This window comes from Amblyomma americanum, chromosome 5 (genome assembly GCF_052857255.1).
Source record: "Amblyomma americanum isolate KBUSLIRL-KWMA chromosome 5, ASM5285725v1, whole genome shotgun sequence".
Taxonomy (NCBI): domain Eukaryota; kingdom Metazoa; phylum Arthropoda; class Arachnida; order Ixodida; family Ixodidae; genus Amblyomma; species Amblyomma americanum.
In genome coordinates, this window is record NC_135501.1 from 159,786,436 (window position 1) to 159,802,385 (window position 15,950).

The 15,950-nt window shown below is 46.0% G+C and overlaps 1 protein-coding gene and 1 long non-coding RNA gene across 3 annotated transcripts in view; both read right to left on the bottom strand.

Annotated features, from left to right (window-relative positions):
* Nucleotides 1-756: 756 nt before the first annotated feature.
* On the bottom strand, nucleotides 757-5,618 carry LOC144135208 (uncharacterized). The gene is made up of 3 exons (XR_013315408.1): nucleotides 5,406-5,618; nucleotides 1,711-1,773; nucleotides 757-787 (listed from the first exon to the last, which is right to left on the bottom strand). It is a non-coding gene; the product is annotated as an uncharacterized LOC144135208 (long non-coding RNA).
* A 9,299-nt stretch (nucleotides 5,619-14,917) lies between these two features.
* The window catches only part of LOC144132859 (uncharacterized), a 41,569-nt gene continuing 40,536 nt past the window's right edge, over nucleotides 14,918-15,950 (bottom strand). For both annotated transcript variants that reach the window (XM_077665563.1, XM_077665562.1), the window contains one exon: nucleotides 14,918-15,124. In XM_077665563.1, the coding sequence (XP_077521689.1) occupies nucleotides 14,984-15,124 (141 nt within the window). In that variant the 3' untranslated portion in view covers nucleotides 14,918-14,983. The remainder of the gene's footprint in view (nucleotides 15,125-15,950) is intronic.

The following is a 15,950-nucleotide window of genomic DNA, read 5'->3' on the forward strand; positions in this document are numbered from 1 at the left end:
TCTTAACTAACGAGACTCGACAAGATTGTACAAGTAAGCTTTGCGGTATAAACGCCAGTACTTATTCTGCCGTTTATCGTTTAAATGGTGTTTTTTTTTTCACTCCCCAGACGAGGGGTTATATTACGTACTGGCTCAAGTCTTTTTAGACGCATTTTGCAGCACGTGCAACATTTTCGGATGTTATATGATCATCAGTCTTTTTATATAGGCTCCGGAGCGTAGCGCATTCAGCGCAACTCGAGCTGACTTTTAAGTGAGAATAATTTTGTAGCTCGCACCTCACTGTATTGAAAGTAGATAAGAGAAGGGGAGACTTTGCTGCTGCTACATAGACGAGCATTGAACACCATGGAGTTCTTTTAGGAGAGCAGAAAGTTGGGCTAGTTGGTTGAAATGTATACTGAAGAAGTTGGCACGGAAAAACGAGGACAAGCGAGACAAAGACGAGCGCTACTCACAACTGAAGTTCTTTTAACCGGACTGACCAGTAAAATTTGCAGAGCGATATCTTTAATTAATGGCACGCAATTGGAGTCACACGTAGTCATACCCTAGCACATAATTCCCCATTAAAACAAAATAGCTCCGATTTCCCAATAGAACATGAGCCGTACAATACCCATTGAAAAAAGGCTGTGGAGGGAAAACGAAAGCTTAAACAAAAAATAAACTGCGCAGCTCGACGGAAACTCAAATAGGCCTGCACTAGTGACTATGAATTACCAGTCAGTCATCAGAGGAAAGTGAGACTTACCAGATATGGTAGAAATTTGCGATGCTTCACCTGTGAAAAATACGAGAACAACCGCAAGGTTTATCGTCACTTTAATATTTGTAAAAACTTCATCGCTTCACACAGATAAATGCATAAATCTTTGGTGAAAGGGCACAAAATGGGCAAGCTGGACCTGGTTGCTCAGCTCAAGAACAGCTCATACCGGATGACAGGGCACTGCACGTAGATGGGACGTTAATGTCGTGTTTTCAGAGAGAGCTCTCGGAAATTTTCATTGAGGTGAAAAGGAAGGCCAACGTTTTTTTTCTTCTAAAGAAATGCGCTGTCCACATAGATGACGCGGCGAAACTTATTCTCTGTCAAAAGAACGTGGTGCACCAAGAGAGCTTGCAGTGCGGTAGCGGCTATACAAGTCCAGGCGTTCCTTTATTTCCACATTCCGTGGACACAGCATCCAAATTCCACGAAGGCAGATTCGATGGAACATAAACACAAATTATTAGAAGCTCTTGTGGGTTTCTGCCTTGTTTTCACCACTGCAGCAACGTTCACCTTCCGTGTTTTTGAGGGCTTTCAAATTAAAATCTTATCGAAAGCTAAACGTCAAGCGTTTACCACCTGTGTCCGCCTTGTCCTCCGCGTACTCCTTTTGGAAAACAGATTGGAAACCACATATGTTCGGAAATGATTCAGTTGGTTCTGCATTTTTGTGACTTCTATTTTACCGCCTTTTCCGTCATAGTTATCCGTTTTGGTGCTGAGTGAACTTAAATAGAATTTGCTATTTTTATTGCTTGTTTCTGTGTATTTGTTATGCCCCTTTGCCTATATCCTCAATTGCGAGCCTGAGACAATGCAGTCATCTTCGTTTGTGTGCCGCGTCTCTTTCGGAATTTTTCGCACACAATTCACCGTTGCCCCTCCTGAACATTAGATACCTGCACTGTGCAAGTGGCAAAAAATGTACTTACTCATGGTTAGCCCGGTATGTCAAGGCGTTCGTGCAAGACAGAATTCAGACGCAGATGGATGCTCTGAAAATAAACGTAAAAGAAGAAGCCAATGCGAGACGCTCTAAAGACAATATTAGAAAAATAGTACGGAATTTTATTAGGCACTCTATTGGGCAGATCAGGGACGCTTTAACGCATGAGTCAAGTTTCTATTCCCTAGTGTTCATTGTGCTGTTCAAAGTAGCTCATTTCAAGTTTGTGCATGGTATTGCACATGCATTGTGTTTTTTTATATTGTGTGTAAGCGTTTTACGCACTCATTTTTATGTAACTGATAACGTATTTCAATGGGCGATTTGGATTCTGGAAGTAATGCGTCATTGCCTTTCTAAATGATTCGGTCTTGAGGCGCCTTCTGGAGCTAAGCCCATTATTCAGCCTAATCCGTTATTGCTTTGATTAAACCTATTCTGCTAATCCCTCCCTCTCATCATGAACACCCGCTCAATCTTCAATCTCGCGATTTCACTTCTATTCATTCGCCCTTAAATGTAGAGAGAGCTATTTCTCTTTGCGCAGTTTGCCGGCTACTCACCGTGGCAGGTGGCTGCCAGCTGCCACGACTGGAAGGTGGCGATCATTCAATTGAACTCATGTTAATAGTATGAGGTAAACTTAATAAATTGTATAAAGTCAAAATTCATTTCCGAAGAAACATAAGTTGTGAAAGTTCAAGCTGCAGATACCACAGTAGGATGCGGTGCTTTATGGCTAAACCAAAGCTATAACCCCTCTCGTTTTAATAAAGATAAGTGCTCAATATTAAAAAAACGGAAATGCAACCAAGGAGGTTCCCGAAATAAGTACGACCAAATGAAGACCGGTTCACGAGAGTAAACCAGAGAATTAAAAATAGGCACTTTCGCATTGTTAAAACCAAGAACGTGTTGTTTGGTTCAGTGCTGCGCACGTCAAGTTGCTTTTAAAATTTCGCCTAAGTAATTTAGGAGAATTAAAACAGAACACTTGACAGTCCTCTAGCAGAGCCTGAGCGGGATGGCCATGAATAAAGCGACGCTTATACTGCGTCGCAGAGAGCAAACTCCAATCACTTCGTTGGCCTCTAGAACGAAACAAGGATAAACTACAGACTTTCTCCTAGAATCTGCCTTCAAAGCTTTCACTGCCACCTTTTTCTGAAATATGACTGATTGTTGGCAGGTTCCAATCAGCGTTCGAGAGGAATTTTTCCCTGCTCAACAAAATAGAACAGCGCCTTTCAAATGGCGATTTGGATTCAGGAACTGATTTCTGATTGAACGTCGACGGTATGCCCCATATATTCCTTAGTAGTCTTGCTCCTTGCTGATCTGGAGAACTCCTCCGGATATCAAAGTGGAATACCACAAAGAGTATAATGTAGACGCTTACATTACATGTTCAGAATGGTATAGGTTCATACTGGAAAGTACGGGCACCTCCGGGCACAAACCTGCCCGCGAAACGTGACCCGACACGCAGTGCCAGCCAGCTCCAATGGTCGCCCATGCATGCGTTGGTACACAGTTCGACTCCCCACCGATTCCCGAGGAAATTTGCGAACAGCATTTCTGTTCTAGATCGCACGTAGATTCTAAATCGATCAATACCGCCTTTGAGCGACAGTTTTTGGCTTACTATACCTTCGGCACCAACGTCTCACCGACCAAGGCAGTGTGTCCTCTCCAAGCTTTTATAAAATAATCCAAATATTACAGGCGCTGGGTCCGTTCCGGCTTGGTCACGTCACTTTTAGTTATGTCACAGCAAATCCGTTTTGGTGATGTCTGTTGATCTTGTGACTTCATCGACTTCTCGACCAATCAGAGAATTTTGTGACTAACGTAGGACGCAGTCTTTTTTTACACGGCATATACATAGCTTATTAGTAACAGCACCGTGCGCTTTTTAAAATCTAGACGAAAGTGCTGACGCACATAGAGGCCAGTGCTGACAACGGCGTTTTCTTCGCACTTCCAAACGATCACAGCGCCATCTCCGTTCGTTCCAAACCTGCTTGAAAGCGCTAAAGCGGGACGGGGTAAGAGCGCAGTCATTTTTTTTTTGTTGTGCAGTATTTCCAACGATTTCTTTGTACGTAGTAATAAAAGAACAAACAGGAGGCGCGCTTCTATACTAAACCTTATTGAACGTTTGTGGAACCCTTCTGGATTTAAAAAACGAGCTGGGCTGGGATATCATTTTGCGAATTTCACATGATCAACCTTTTTTCGATTATTAAGTAGCCAGAATTTAACAATTTCGGTTTATCCATATGGCACCAAACGATACGTAATCTCTTTTAGATATCAGCGGGGAAGAGTTTTTTGGGGCCTCGGCAGACGATACGGCACTGTGTGAAAAGCGGCCAGGATGGCTTAATAAAAGTTTTAACTGCGCCCTTTCAGGCGTTTGTACAAAGTTGTGTACACCTCTCCCCGCACAAGCAAGAACGCACCCACACAACGCACGCAAGCAATCACGTACAAATGCATAAGCACGTACGCACACGCACGCTAACAAGCGCACACGTAGTATTGCCTTGCAGTACGGAAAAGAAAAGGCCATCTTGGTAACGCAGTGAAACAGTGCACCATTTACAAACTGCTCACCGTTGTCTATTGACGACCAATAGAATTGTCCATTGACGACCAATAGGAGTATCCATTGGCGAACAATAGGATAGGACCAAAGTGTGCAGCGTGACATACTATTTGCCACTTCACAATCAACAGTGTGCCGGAAATTGCTTACACCGCGGCTACACTTTAGTAGGCAACAAGGAGATCAGAGAAACAAACGAGCTTCCGCGTAGTACTTGGTATAGCAATATGGGAGTTACTGTGAAGTCGTTGCAAAGCATCAGCCGTCGTATCATCGCAAGATTCCATTGGGCAGGTCCATCCAACTCTTGAGAACACAGGGGACGCAAATAAAACGCGTAGTGCGATACAAGCAGGAATATCCACACGCGAAGGTGCACATGCATGATGAGAGTACAGGCATGCAATCCTATTAATGCCCTTAAAACGAGAGCCAGTTTGCCAGAGTATGATATGGCTAGGCAGCGCCCGCGAGGCTTAGTTGCATTTCTGCTTGAGCTCTGCTTTCTTTTTCTAAGGCGGCGCGGCTGTCCTGGCTGAGATGCAGGCAGCTAAGGACGTACGAAAATTGGAAACGCAGTGACCCTCTAAGTATGAAAAGTATGCTTTAAATAAACAGTATGGACTTGGGCATCCTCTCGTACCGGGTTACGAGGGATTCAGAGAAGCGAAGGTACAGTCGAGGACCAAAGTCTCTAGACCACGTGCTCCGTTAAAGAAGCCAATAGCTCTATTATTGGCCTCTGACTCGAAAGCTAAAATCCTGTTCTTCCTCCTGTGCAAGTGGAGTCTGCAGCTGGCAGCTAATATTAGAGCTATCGAATTCGTTTCCGGAGTACGTGGTACAGAGACTTTTGTCCCCGACTGTATGTTGGAGGTGGTGGGAGCAGGTGAACTTCAGGTGCTTTCAGCTGACCTGAAATAGCAAACACGCATTTATGTTCTCTCGATAAAAGCGTAACCTGAACGGCTGGAAATTGAACACGCGTTTCTGAGACCAGCAGCAGAAAACCGTGGTCGGTTACGTATCCCTTAAGAGTAGTGTTGGTTTTGTTAGTCTAAAGCGTTTACCTGGGAACGGTGGTTGCAGTGACTGCAGCCTAGGTAGACGATGTGCTGTTAAGGGCTGCCTGGTTGACGCAGGGAAGGGTAGTGTGCGGTGTCGCCTGGTGGGGTAGCAAGTGCAGCTCGGCTAAGAAGAGCGGCTCCGGAGTCCTCAGAAGGGCGGCAGGCGGGGCTTGCAGAGCGAGCCGTTGGAGTCACAGCAACTGCAGAGCTCGAGCGACGCGGTCTGAACGAGCTTTGGCACGGGCAGGATCGCGCGATTACGTCCCTCCTCTTCTTCTGATCGCCGCTTGCACGCGCTCACAAGCGTAGTTTGCTTCCTTCTTTTTAAAACAATGTTTATTAATTCAACGAGAAAAGGTTGAAAGTTGTATAGAAAAGGAACCAGCGAAAATAGACGCAAGACAAGAACAAAGGAGGCACACACCACAACGCTGGACTTACAACTGATTTGTTGCGATGAAGCATTGCTCATTTTAAAGGAATTTTCTGCCTGCGCACCCACCCTACAGACAATACACTTCGCGCACCACATGATGACATGCCTACTATAACGATAAAAACTTGTATTCCTTTTCAGTGATAATCACAGACGGCTCACTGACGCATTTCTGCTTATTCTTTCTGATCACGAATGCCTCCAATAGCTCACGCTCACGTTTAGATTTCCCCCACCCGATAATGCTGGCAATGTGAAAACAAGGAGAACATTTGCAGTCCTTTACATGTAAGGCTAGATTGCTTCCAGTGCCTGTGCCCAAAGTTGTGCGATGTTGCCTCAGGCGCTCATTCAAGCATGCTCCAGTTTGGCCTATGTAGATTTTCCCGCATGACAATGGGATTGAATACACCACGCCCACTGCGCATGTGGTGAACATAGTCTGGTGTTTCGTGTTGCAAACACCAGTTCTGCGCATGTCTGCAAAGGTTTGGGCGCACAAACCGGACAGTTTGCAAGGAGCAGAAAATGCCATAGTGACACCAAACTTCTGAGCTACTTTTTTCAGACCATGTGAAGTTTTGTGGAAGTAAGGCATGACTTTCAACTTTCTTGTTGGCACTTCTACTGGCCTGGCATCCTTTGAAGATAACTTCAGTTTTTTCCCCAAGGATTCCGCCACCGCCAGCAAAACCGAGGGAGGAAACACAGAACATTGTAGCCGTTCAACCAGCTCCGCCAGACTTTGCTGCATCACATGAGGGCAACTCTTCTTTAAGGCATTCAAAAGACATAAGTTTGCAATGCTGTGCTTCACTAACTTAGAATGGGCCGAATCATACGGCAACAGTGCCTTCTTAGACCTGGGCGCATATTTCCAGCACACGTGTTGATTGGGTAAAAAAGTCAATTCTAAATCCAGGAACCTAATGGTCTTGTCAGAAGGAATCTCATGCGTAAAAACCAAGTTCTTAGAACAAGTGCTAAAAATATTTAAAATCTGGTCTGCCACAAGGGTAAACTGGTCAGTTTAGGTTAAGTTCAAAATTACTAAAAAATCGTCAACATATCTAAAAACCCTTACAACACGTGTGTCGTTTAGAGATCTTTGTAGCATCGAGTCAAATTTTGCTAAAAAAATGTTGCACAGCACCGGCGCAACACAGGAGCCGATACAGATTCCATGTTTTTGCACAACATACTCATCTTCATGCTGTGCTATCGTAGAATTCAAGTACACTTTTAAAAGTTCGAGGAAGGATTCTAAAGTGATACCACACTTATTCTGGAAGGAAATTGTCCCAGATCTTTCAATGAATTCGCGTACAGCAATAAAAAGTTCGTCATGGGGCACAGAATAAAACAAGTCCACAATGTCCACCGAGAAGGCTGCATTAGCGTCGGGGAAACCTCGATTGAGGCACTCCACCAGGCTCATTGAACCCTGCACAACAAAAGGATCCGCAGGCACCAGGCCCTCGACGGAACACTGTAGGTAGTTTGAAAGCACTTTTTGCCATGAACCTTCTTCCGTGACGATCGCCCTGAAAGGGTTGTCAGGCTTATGTGTCTTTGCTGTGAAGAACACACTCAGGGAGTCTTGCTGGCATTTACGAACTTGCTTCTCAATGCTGCCCAAATTCAACCTATTGAGAAGCCTTAAGGCCAACGCCTTGGCCTTGCGCGGTTTTACTTCTGCGTTTTTGAAGTTCTTTTCTATAGCTTCGGCCGCTATCGTCTTAAAAAGGGAAGAGGGAAGCACCAGACTATGTTCACCACATGCGCAGAGGGCGTGGTGTATTCAATCCCATTGTCATGCGGGAAAATCTACATAGGCCAAACTGGAGCATGCTTGAATGAGCGCCTGAGGCAACATCGCACAACTTTGGGCGCAGGCACTGGCAGCAATCTAGCCTTACATGTAAAGGACTGCAAATGTTCTCCTTCTTTTCACATTGCCAGCATTATCGGGCGGGGGAAATCTAAACGTGAGCGTGAGCTATTGGAGGCATTCATGATCAGAAAGAATAAGCAGAAATGCGTCAGTGAGCCGTCTGTGATTATCACTGAAAAGGAGTACAAGTTTTTATCGTTATAGTAGGCATGTCATCATGTGGTGCGCGAAGTGTATTGTCTGTAGGGTGGGTGCGCAGGCAGGAAATTTCTTTAAAATGAGCAATTCTTCATCGCAATAAATCAGTTCTAAGTCCAGCGTTGTGGTGTGTGCCTCCTTTGTTCTTGTCTTGCGTCTTGTTTCGCTGGTTCCTTTTCTATGCAATATGAACCAACTAGCCCAGCAGTTTGCACTCCAGGTTGAAAGTTAAATGGACTACATTGGAATACGACGAACACGACATAATACAATTCCCACGCACCGGGCTTAGCTTCATACGATTAGCATTTCCAAGCGCATCCAAACATCGCGAGTGGTCAGATCACTTCTCGTTGTAGCCATCTGTGACGAAGCGACAAATGCGGCGGCTGGCCACAGTAGAAATAGCGGGATGCTGACCTCGCATCCCATCCCTCTTAATAGGACTACCCAGAGGTACCTATCAGTCCTCGTAATCATTCAGACACCCCAGCTGACGAATATGACGACTCGGTCGATTGGGAGCATAAGGTTCGTATGCTGCGGTCGCGCCCTGAAAACAGTCCGCGATTAGCTCAGGTGTTTTCGGGGGCAGTTTTCTGTCGCATCTCTTTCCACAGGTTCAATTTGCAGAGTTGCGGATAGTTCGGTGGCGGCATTTTACTCTCTGCATATTCAGCTGGGAGCGTAAGCAGCGCTGCTTGCAGTTTCATAGGGGCTTTCTCGATGTGCTGTGGACGAAATGGCGTCATTTGGCTAGAGTGAACAATGCTTTCGTTCATTGGTGAGGTACTGTGGAGCGGAAAACGGCCCGACGTACCATGATGGTGTCGGGTGTTTTTTGGTTGACAATCCAATACGGGCTCTTTAACGTGGAGGGGACCTTGGAATTGCCTGCTGAGATAGCTCTTGGCGCTGAAATCAAATGTAACGACAGATTTTCGAACTTGGCACTGCGATGTGACTCATCGTAGCGCCGTTCACGTTGTTGAATTTGGACTGACTTGTCTTGGGCTTACGCACGACGACCCTTGAGGTCGAGTAACCTCGCCTGAAAGCTAGTTTTTGTTGAAGGGTGAAATTTCTGTGTGGCTATTTTTAGAACACCCTATTCAGCAGTTAGAGGGGCGAAACTATCAATTCGTATTTACCGTGGTGTGAATAAGTGTGGCATGGCCACACTCAGGGGAAAGGAAACGGCATCTTCCTGTTGTTCGTTATGGCGATCTTTGGAGGCAACGTGGCTTGAGCATGAACAAGTACTGAATTGTTTTATATCGATTCTGTGGGATGTGCCTGCTGTGATTTGCTCCCCAGTTTTTCCGGCGATGAGGCGACACCAGTGAACACTGGTACGTTCTCGATCGTCAAGGACATTTCCATAAGGTTCGAAGACCACATCTCAAAGTCTGCATAGTAAACATGGATAGGTCGTCACCAACACAGTTCTATGTATACTGCTAGGTGGATTCACGACGAGTTCTTCATGAGAGGTTTTAAACTAGTCCTCACCAAGGATCAGCGGAAGAGGGTTACGAGGGAGCACCGTCACATCTACTACCCGATAGATGAATGCGATGCGAGTCGATATTTTATACACTGGTGTCACTTTACCTCCACCGACGACGGAGATGGGTGCCTTCGTCCAAGTCGACAAGGCAGAGGACATGAGAAGGTCTTCAACAAATATAACCTTCTTGAAGTCGCTATTTGGGAAGGCGTAGAATTCTCCGACGCCTGCGACGTGAGCTTCTATCACGGCGTACTGCACAAGTAATCCCTCAAAGCAAGACATCGGAGCGGTATGGGATTCAGTGGAGATGCTGAATTGGAGTTCTTAGCGTAGTGCACTTGGCAGCCAAGTTGCCTAACTCTCAGCAGTTGAGGCACGTTGCTCCACTTAGGTCCTTGCCTGGGCAAGTAGGCAGGGGGACCATGTCCGGAAGAAATTGTTTCAAACCTGACCTCTTGTTTTCTGGGCGTCAAGGTGGCATTTCGAAAGATATGTGATTGTGGTGCGGTTTGTCAAACAGCAGACTGTTGGCCTAAGGGCCAGAAGACGCTTAATACCTTGTATATTTGCGGGTACGCCGCGAAAAGCCGGCGAGGCGGTCATAGAAGTTCTGTCAACATCAGTTACAATCCTCAGGAACTCTCCAACAATTGTAGGCCGCGTCACACAAAATGCTAGAGCGACTTGGTCGTCGTGCATCCCTTGCACGAGATGCTCGATGTGTTCTATCCTGATGAAAGTCACTGAACAACAGCTAATAGTCCTTAATTTGGCAACTGCAGAGTTCACCAAGGCTCCGACTCTGTTTATTAGTCGCACGGCTACTCATTCTTTCCACTTTATAAGTGATAGCTGCTGACCGAACTGCGCAAGGAACACGTGTTCCATTCAGGCCATGTTGTGAACTTCCTGCCCCATGTCACATTCCAATCGGCTGGTGGACTACGAACTTTTGAAAAAGCGATTGCAAAAGCCGTTTTTGTGCCCAGGACGCAAGTTGCTGTGTGCGTTGGAGATCTTAGATCGACCGGTGAGCGGATAAGTCTGCGTCACCACTGAGCGCGAGGATGGTGGTTAAGTCAGGCCACGTGGTGACTGACTTGTCGGGTGGGCATTTGAGAAGCGTTGTACTTCGACTTTCACGGTAGAAGTGCTGTGAGCAGCTCAATATTTGCACTGGGTCTGCTGTAAATGCTGGCATAACTGCAATTGTCAGTTCGACTACAGCGAAATCATGCGCAGGCTCGAAATTAACAGATGTCGTCTTAGTTCCCACGGTTAATTTTCTGTTTTCTCGGCGATGTCGGCCAGAAGACGAAGAATGAACTCGTCTTTTGAGCGCGAGTTGTCGAGTTCGCTCTTTGCTAATTCTTCTCGGATGAAGATGGCTATGATTCCAACCAGATCGGCTGTTAATCAGACGAGATCGGCGGCAGTATCTTTTCCCGATTAACAAGCGGCAGGGTGGCGGCGCGGAGATCGGCAGTTTGCTTTGGCTAGGCGGATGATGGGGACGATACGTGGCTGGTCTCAACAAATGTGGCAAGGAGGCTAAAATGTACTTCGTAGAGTCTACGAGCCAATATCTGAGCGGGGAAACCTTTAATGTTCACCGGGTGACATAAAAGGCAACGAGCACGACCAAACAAAACAAAAATGCACCGATATTTGTCGTCATACTAATAGCGCCTCCAAATGTCTAGAGATGCCAGATCACACCTGGTTGTCGCCATCTGTGGCGGGGCAGCACAGGTGGAGGGTCACAACAGCAGGAAGAGGCTCAGAGGGCAGCAGACCTCAAGTTTCTCAAGCAGCACAGGTCATTGGCCCAATTTTGCAACAGGATGGTCCCTTCCTGGTCCTTTGTAGGGCCAGCTTTTCCAATACAGTTCCAATGTTGGGCCAATTACTTGTGCTGCATGGGCAATTGCTTCAGGGCACAAATGGCCTGTGTAATGGAGAGACGAATAGGACGGATAATGAAATCATGAATAAATTGGTCGATATATTAAAGCCAAGGAGTGAGCGAGCATGTGTCCCTGAGTCTAAGATTGACTGTAACATGTTCTTACTAGCCCTCGCGTGCATAATGCCTGAGGCATTATTGGGGGCATGTCGTCGCATATTTGTTCCCATGCCCGAGGAGGGTGCTGACTCTGCCGCCAGCAACAGCAGTAGACCGTGGTGCTTGCAGCTTGGTATTTATTGAATCGGTTCCTAAGCTATTTGTGCCCTGTTGTAATCTGTCGAAAGAGGCAATAACGAAAGAAAAATATTGTGCCTATATGTTAGCGGCTTATTGAAACGGCCATTGAAGCTAACTCTTTCGCGCGGCAGCGGGTTTGAATCCCGCTGGCTGCCAGTTTTTTTTTTCACACCACGACAGGGTGCGACTACGCCGGCGGACGGAGGGTTTTGGCTTCTGTGCCATTGGAACGGCGTCTATGTCATTGCATGAGTCTGTTTATGACGAGAAGACTTTTTTAGGACAACTCAGTATGCAAAAGCATGAATTTTGATTTGTATGGCTAGGAATGATTCAAATTCCAGTGAAAGATTAGCCCTCGATCCGTTCTAAATACACGTTTAGGCACTCTTGACGGCACTAGATGATCTCCGTATCAGCTTTATTAATTAAGAACGGGTGTCGTCATCTCCGTTCGGCAGGTTATTGACCTCAGCAGAGACCTGTGCCTCCACACAACATTAGCGAGAGTAATCTTGGATAGAGACCGATGAGAAAATCGCAAATTGCTCCAAGAGAGAAAATCTCGAATTTTCTACTAGAGACCTGGTTGCTAACAGAGATACGCATATAGGGAGTGTAGGCAACCACTATCGCGGGAAGACTTCTGCCTTCGCACTTAGATAATGCGAAATGGGGAAATCTCTCAAAAGCGATCAAGGCAAAGCAATGTAATGACATTCTATGCAATAAAGCCTCCGTCAACGGCGCTCGCAAAGAGCATTGTTGGTTAATGGCTGGAGCCGAAAAACTGTTACTAGTCGAAAAAATAATCCACCGGATGGTTACAACCCTGTGTATCGTATCGCGCCTGGCTTCGAACGACAAGCTTGATAAGCCGAAGGGGCGTTGCCCCATTTCAGTGTATAAAAGCGAGTGCGCAATAAAGCTTGGGGGATTCGTGCCGTGGCACGGCGCTCATGCTGGTCTCATCGGTCAACGTAGTCGTCATGAAGTCGATACACCGTGTAGGGTGCAATTTAATCAATAGATTTTGGCAGCCAGCAATGCAGTATGCTATGTTCATTATATGTATCCTTCACAGCTAGAATGCACTTAACATGAAGTGCTGTAACTCGGTGCGCCCTTGCGTTCGAGATACTCAGCATGGCGCATCGTGAAGACTCGTGAGGTAACTTCTTGCGTGAGGTCAAGGTGCTATTACTTCTGAGGTCACCGCGTAGGGACCAGTCATAGCGGTGAGCTACAAAGGTGTCATAAAGGATGCCCGTTCCTGCCAGGCGAATTACTGGGACGGTGTTTTACACCAGCGGCGCCAAGACCGCAGAGCCTCAGAAACGAAAAACATTCTGTTTCATTTGTGGTTTAAAACACCGCAGACGTCACTCATTATCAGCGTCATTATCATTTGAGTGAGGTCATTATCAACCGAGGAACGAACGGAGTAGGCTCATGAGGATCCCTATCAGTGTGCACAGAGAGTTGGTTAGGCATGATCACAAGTAGGCCCCAATTTGTAAAAGATAGAGGGTCCCAGTCTTCGCAATAGGTGCAATGAATGCGCCTACTTGTTTTTAGCGTGAACTGTACTGATGATGATGGTGAATGTGAGCAGGCGTCATATTGATGATGTCGAAACTCTACGCACTACTATAAACGCTGTCTGTCGGACGTCAATACCAGTATGCCTCCCAGAGACTAAGGGCCAGTAAGAATGTTTTAGTGGCAACACCAGAACAGATGAAGACCACGCCGCGTAACAAACGGTTTCATTGTTTGATCTGCCGTACTAAGCATTGTTGCAAATTGTCGAGTTTGGGCTTCGGGTTCTATGCGGAGAGCTGCGCTAGTGTACGTGAACTCTAGCTGGGTACTCTGACACAATAATATTAGCGGCTATCCCAGTCATAGTTACAGGTAAAGAGAAAACCATGACTGTTTTTGAACATGGAAAGCGAAGTGACCATTACTTCGTTTTATTCAGGTGAGCCGTAGTGGATGTACGTTCTGAACAGTACTTTTTCCCTTTTACACCACTTCAGATTTGTTATCCTGAAACATAACCACTCCCTCCCCCCCTGCGCTTTTTAGAGAATTGGCAAGACAAGGTAAAACAAAAGTGCGTTCATTAAACGAGTACCGTATTTTTCGGACTATTGTCCGCACCTGGTGCATAGTCCAATGGTGTAAATTTGGGCCTGATATAAAAAAAGTTCCTGCTTAGATTTTCAGCTGGGACGAATTTGGACAGAAAATACGCGATTGTCCTCCGATGTTTCATACAAGCAGCCCACATTTCCGTCAGATCTTTCAGGGAAGCATCCCACACACGTGCACTTCTGCAACATCAGTTTTGTACGCACCTCAGGTAGACATTAGTGCTCCAAGCCTCAAATGCTGCTTTCAAAGCTTTGATATTCTCGTAGCCATCGTAACAGTTTTTCGTGAGATATTGTAAAGCCTCTGGCGTTTTTCGCGTGCAATACCACTCGGACCCCCCCCCCCCCCCGCCCCTTAGCATTTGATTGGACATAAAGCATATCTGCACTGATTTCACTTTTATTAGCAGGGCAAAATGTCGCAGCCGCAGTCTAATTTTCTTTTACTGCGACAATTCCGTGAGGATTCCTTCGAAGTTAAATCGCATAACCGGCAACCATATTTCGCACAACTCGAAATATCAATTTTAAGCATGTAGAGACCTCGGACTCCACAAACTGCAAGTACTGCACTATCCTTGTTTTTGGCGCCAGAGCACCCAAGGATACCGTCGATGGCGGTTTGGCTCGATCGGAAGGAAACTTTTAGGCTTATCTTCTGTGGATAAAAGTGATAGAGGTTCAAAGCTGTTAAACCTCATGCTCCGCCTTAAGGACAATACGTGGTTGCTATAGTGGGTTAATGAATTGGCGATTCTACAAGCAGGCCACGGCGAGTCTTCATACTTCATATCAGGATTGTCACTGTTACCCGACACCCATTGGCATTAGGTGGCGGGAAGCTCCTCAGAACTTAACCGAGCTTCGTACCCCCATCGGCTGCTGCTTCCGCAACGCTCCTCCGAACTTACCTGAGCTTACCCGAGCTAACTCTTCTAAGCTCTGTTTAGTTTGAAGCACAAGACAAGATGATTCTAGCTCGGGGTACCTACGCCTGAAATTGCGCTTTCACACTAATAGCCTAAGAAAGTCATCCGCTCGTTGCAAGCATTAAAAATGTGCAGCAAGAGAACATTGAGTTTGGGAAGAGCAAAGAGGGGAGACAATAACCGTATCGGCCTTTGGTGCCTTTTTTAATCTCGACGGGGTGGGAGATTTGGGTGCTTGAACTTTCGTCAGAGTCCAAAGCGTGTCTTCAGATCGAGAAGCAGCTGGAATTTGTTGCCTGGGCAGAAGCCCTGGGAGTCGGCCAGGTGGACGTTGAACACCACCCAAGAGAAGCGATGCCATGGGGGCAGGTTTTTGATGAGATCCACCTGCGAATACGGGCGCTTGTAGCCGTCTATAGCACACAGCAATACACACGGCGACTACCATATACACGTACCGTGCTACCTGTGTGACGAAGAAAGGTAGCCAGACCTACTAAAAACACATCATTTCCTATACCGTGGGACCTCTTTGTGCATTCAGTACTTTCAAGAAATGTAATCGACTTTTGATACACAAATCTTTGAACTTAGTTCTCTGCGACGATTCCAATAATTGTACGTAATTTTAGTCTGCCACTAATCAATTCAGGAAATGCCGAGTCTGTTTCATACGAGGGGAACAGATCATACGCAGAGACCGGTCTAAATATGCAAAGTTGCTATATGTAATCACGTCAACTGCAAGAAATTATGTGGGAAATCTCTTTAGCATGACGAAGATTCGAAAAAAACGGCTCCGTCACCTTCCAGGACACACACACTCTATTATAAATACCCATTTCATGCTGAAACGCTTTCAGATGGAATTCAAGGATGTGGCTATAACTAAGCCAAGCAAATGTATGAAGATCTATGTCTACCCATTGCTGTATACCTCAAAATTGCACAACCTTTTATATTCTAGGCGGAAAGAGATATGCACTTATGATGAGTACCGAAAGAATTGCGTGAAACCGTACTCCATGGATGCTGAATGCGTCACGAGTGAGCGTTTGATATTCGGACCGCATTGAAATTATTGGGAATATCTTGCATGCTTTCACTGAAAAATATGAGTATATTACCTAAAGCCACATCTTTCAAAAATTGCCCTAGTTTCATGCAGTGTGTTTCTTCCAGCTAACTCTGCTACATCTAACCATTAAGCCAC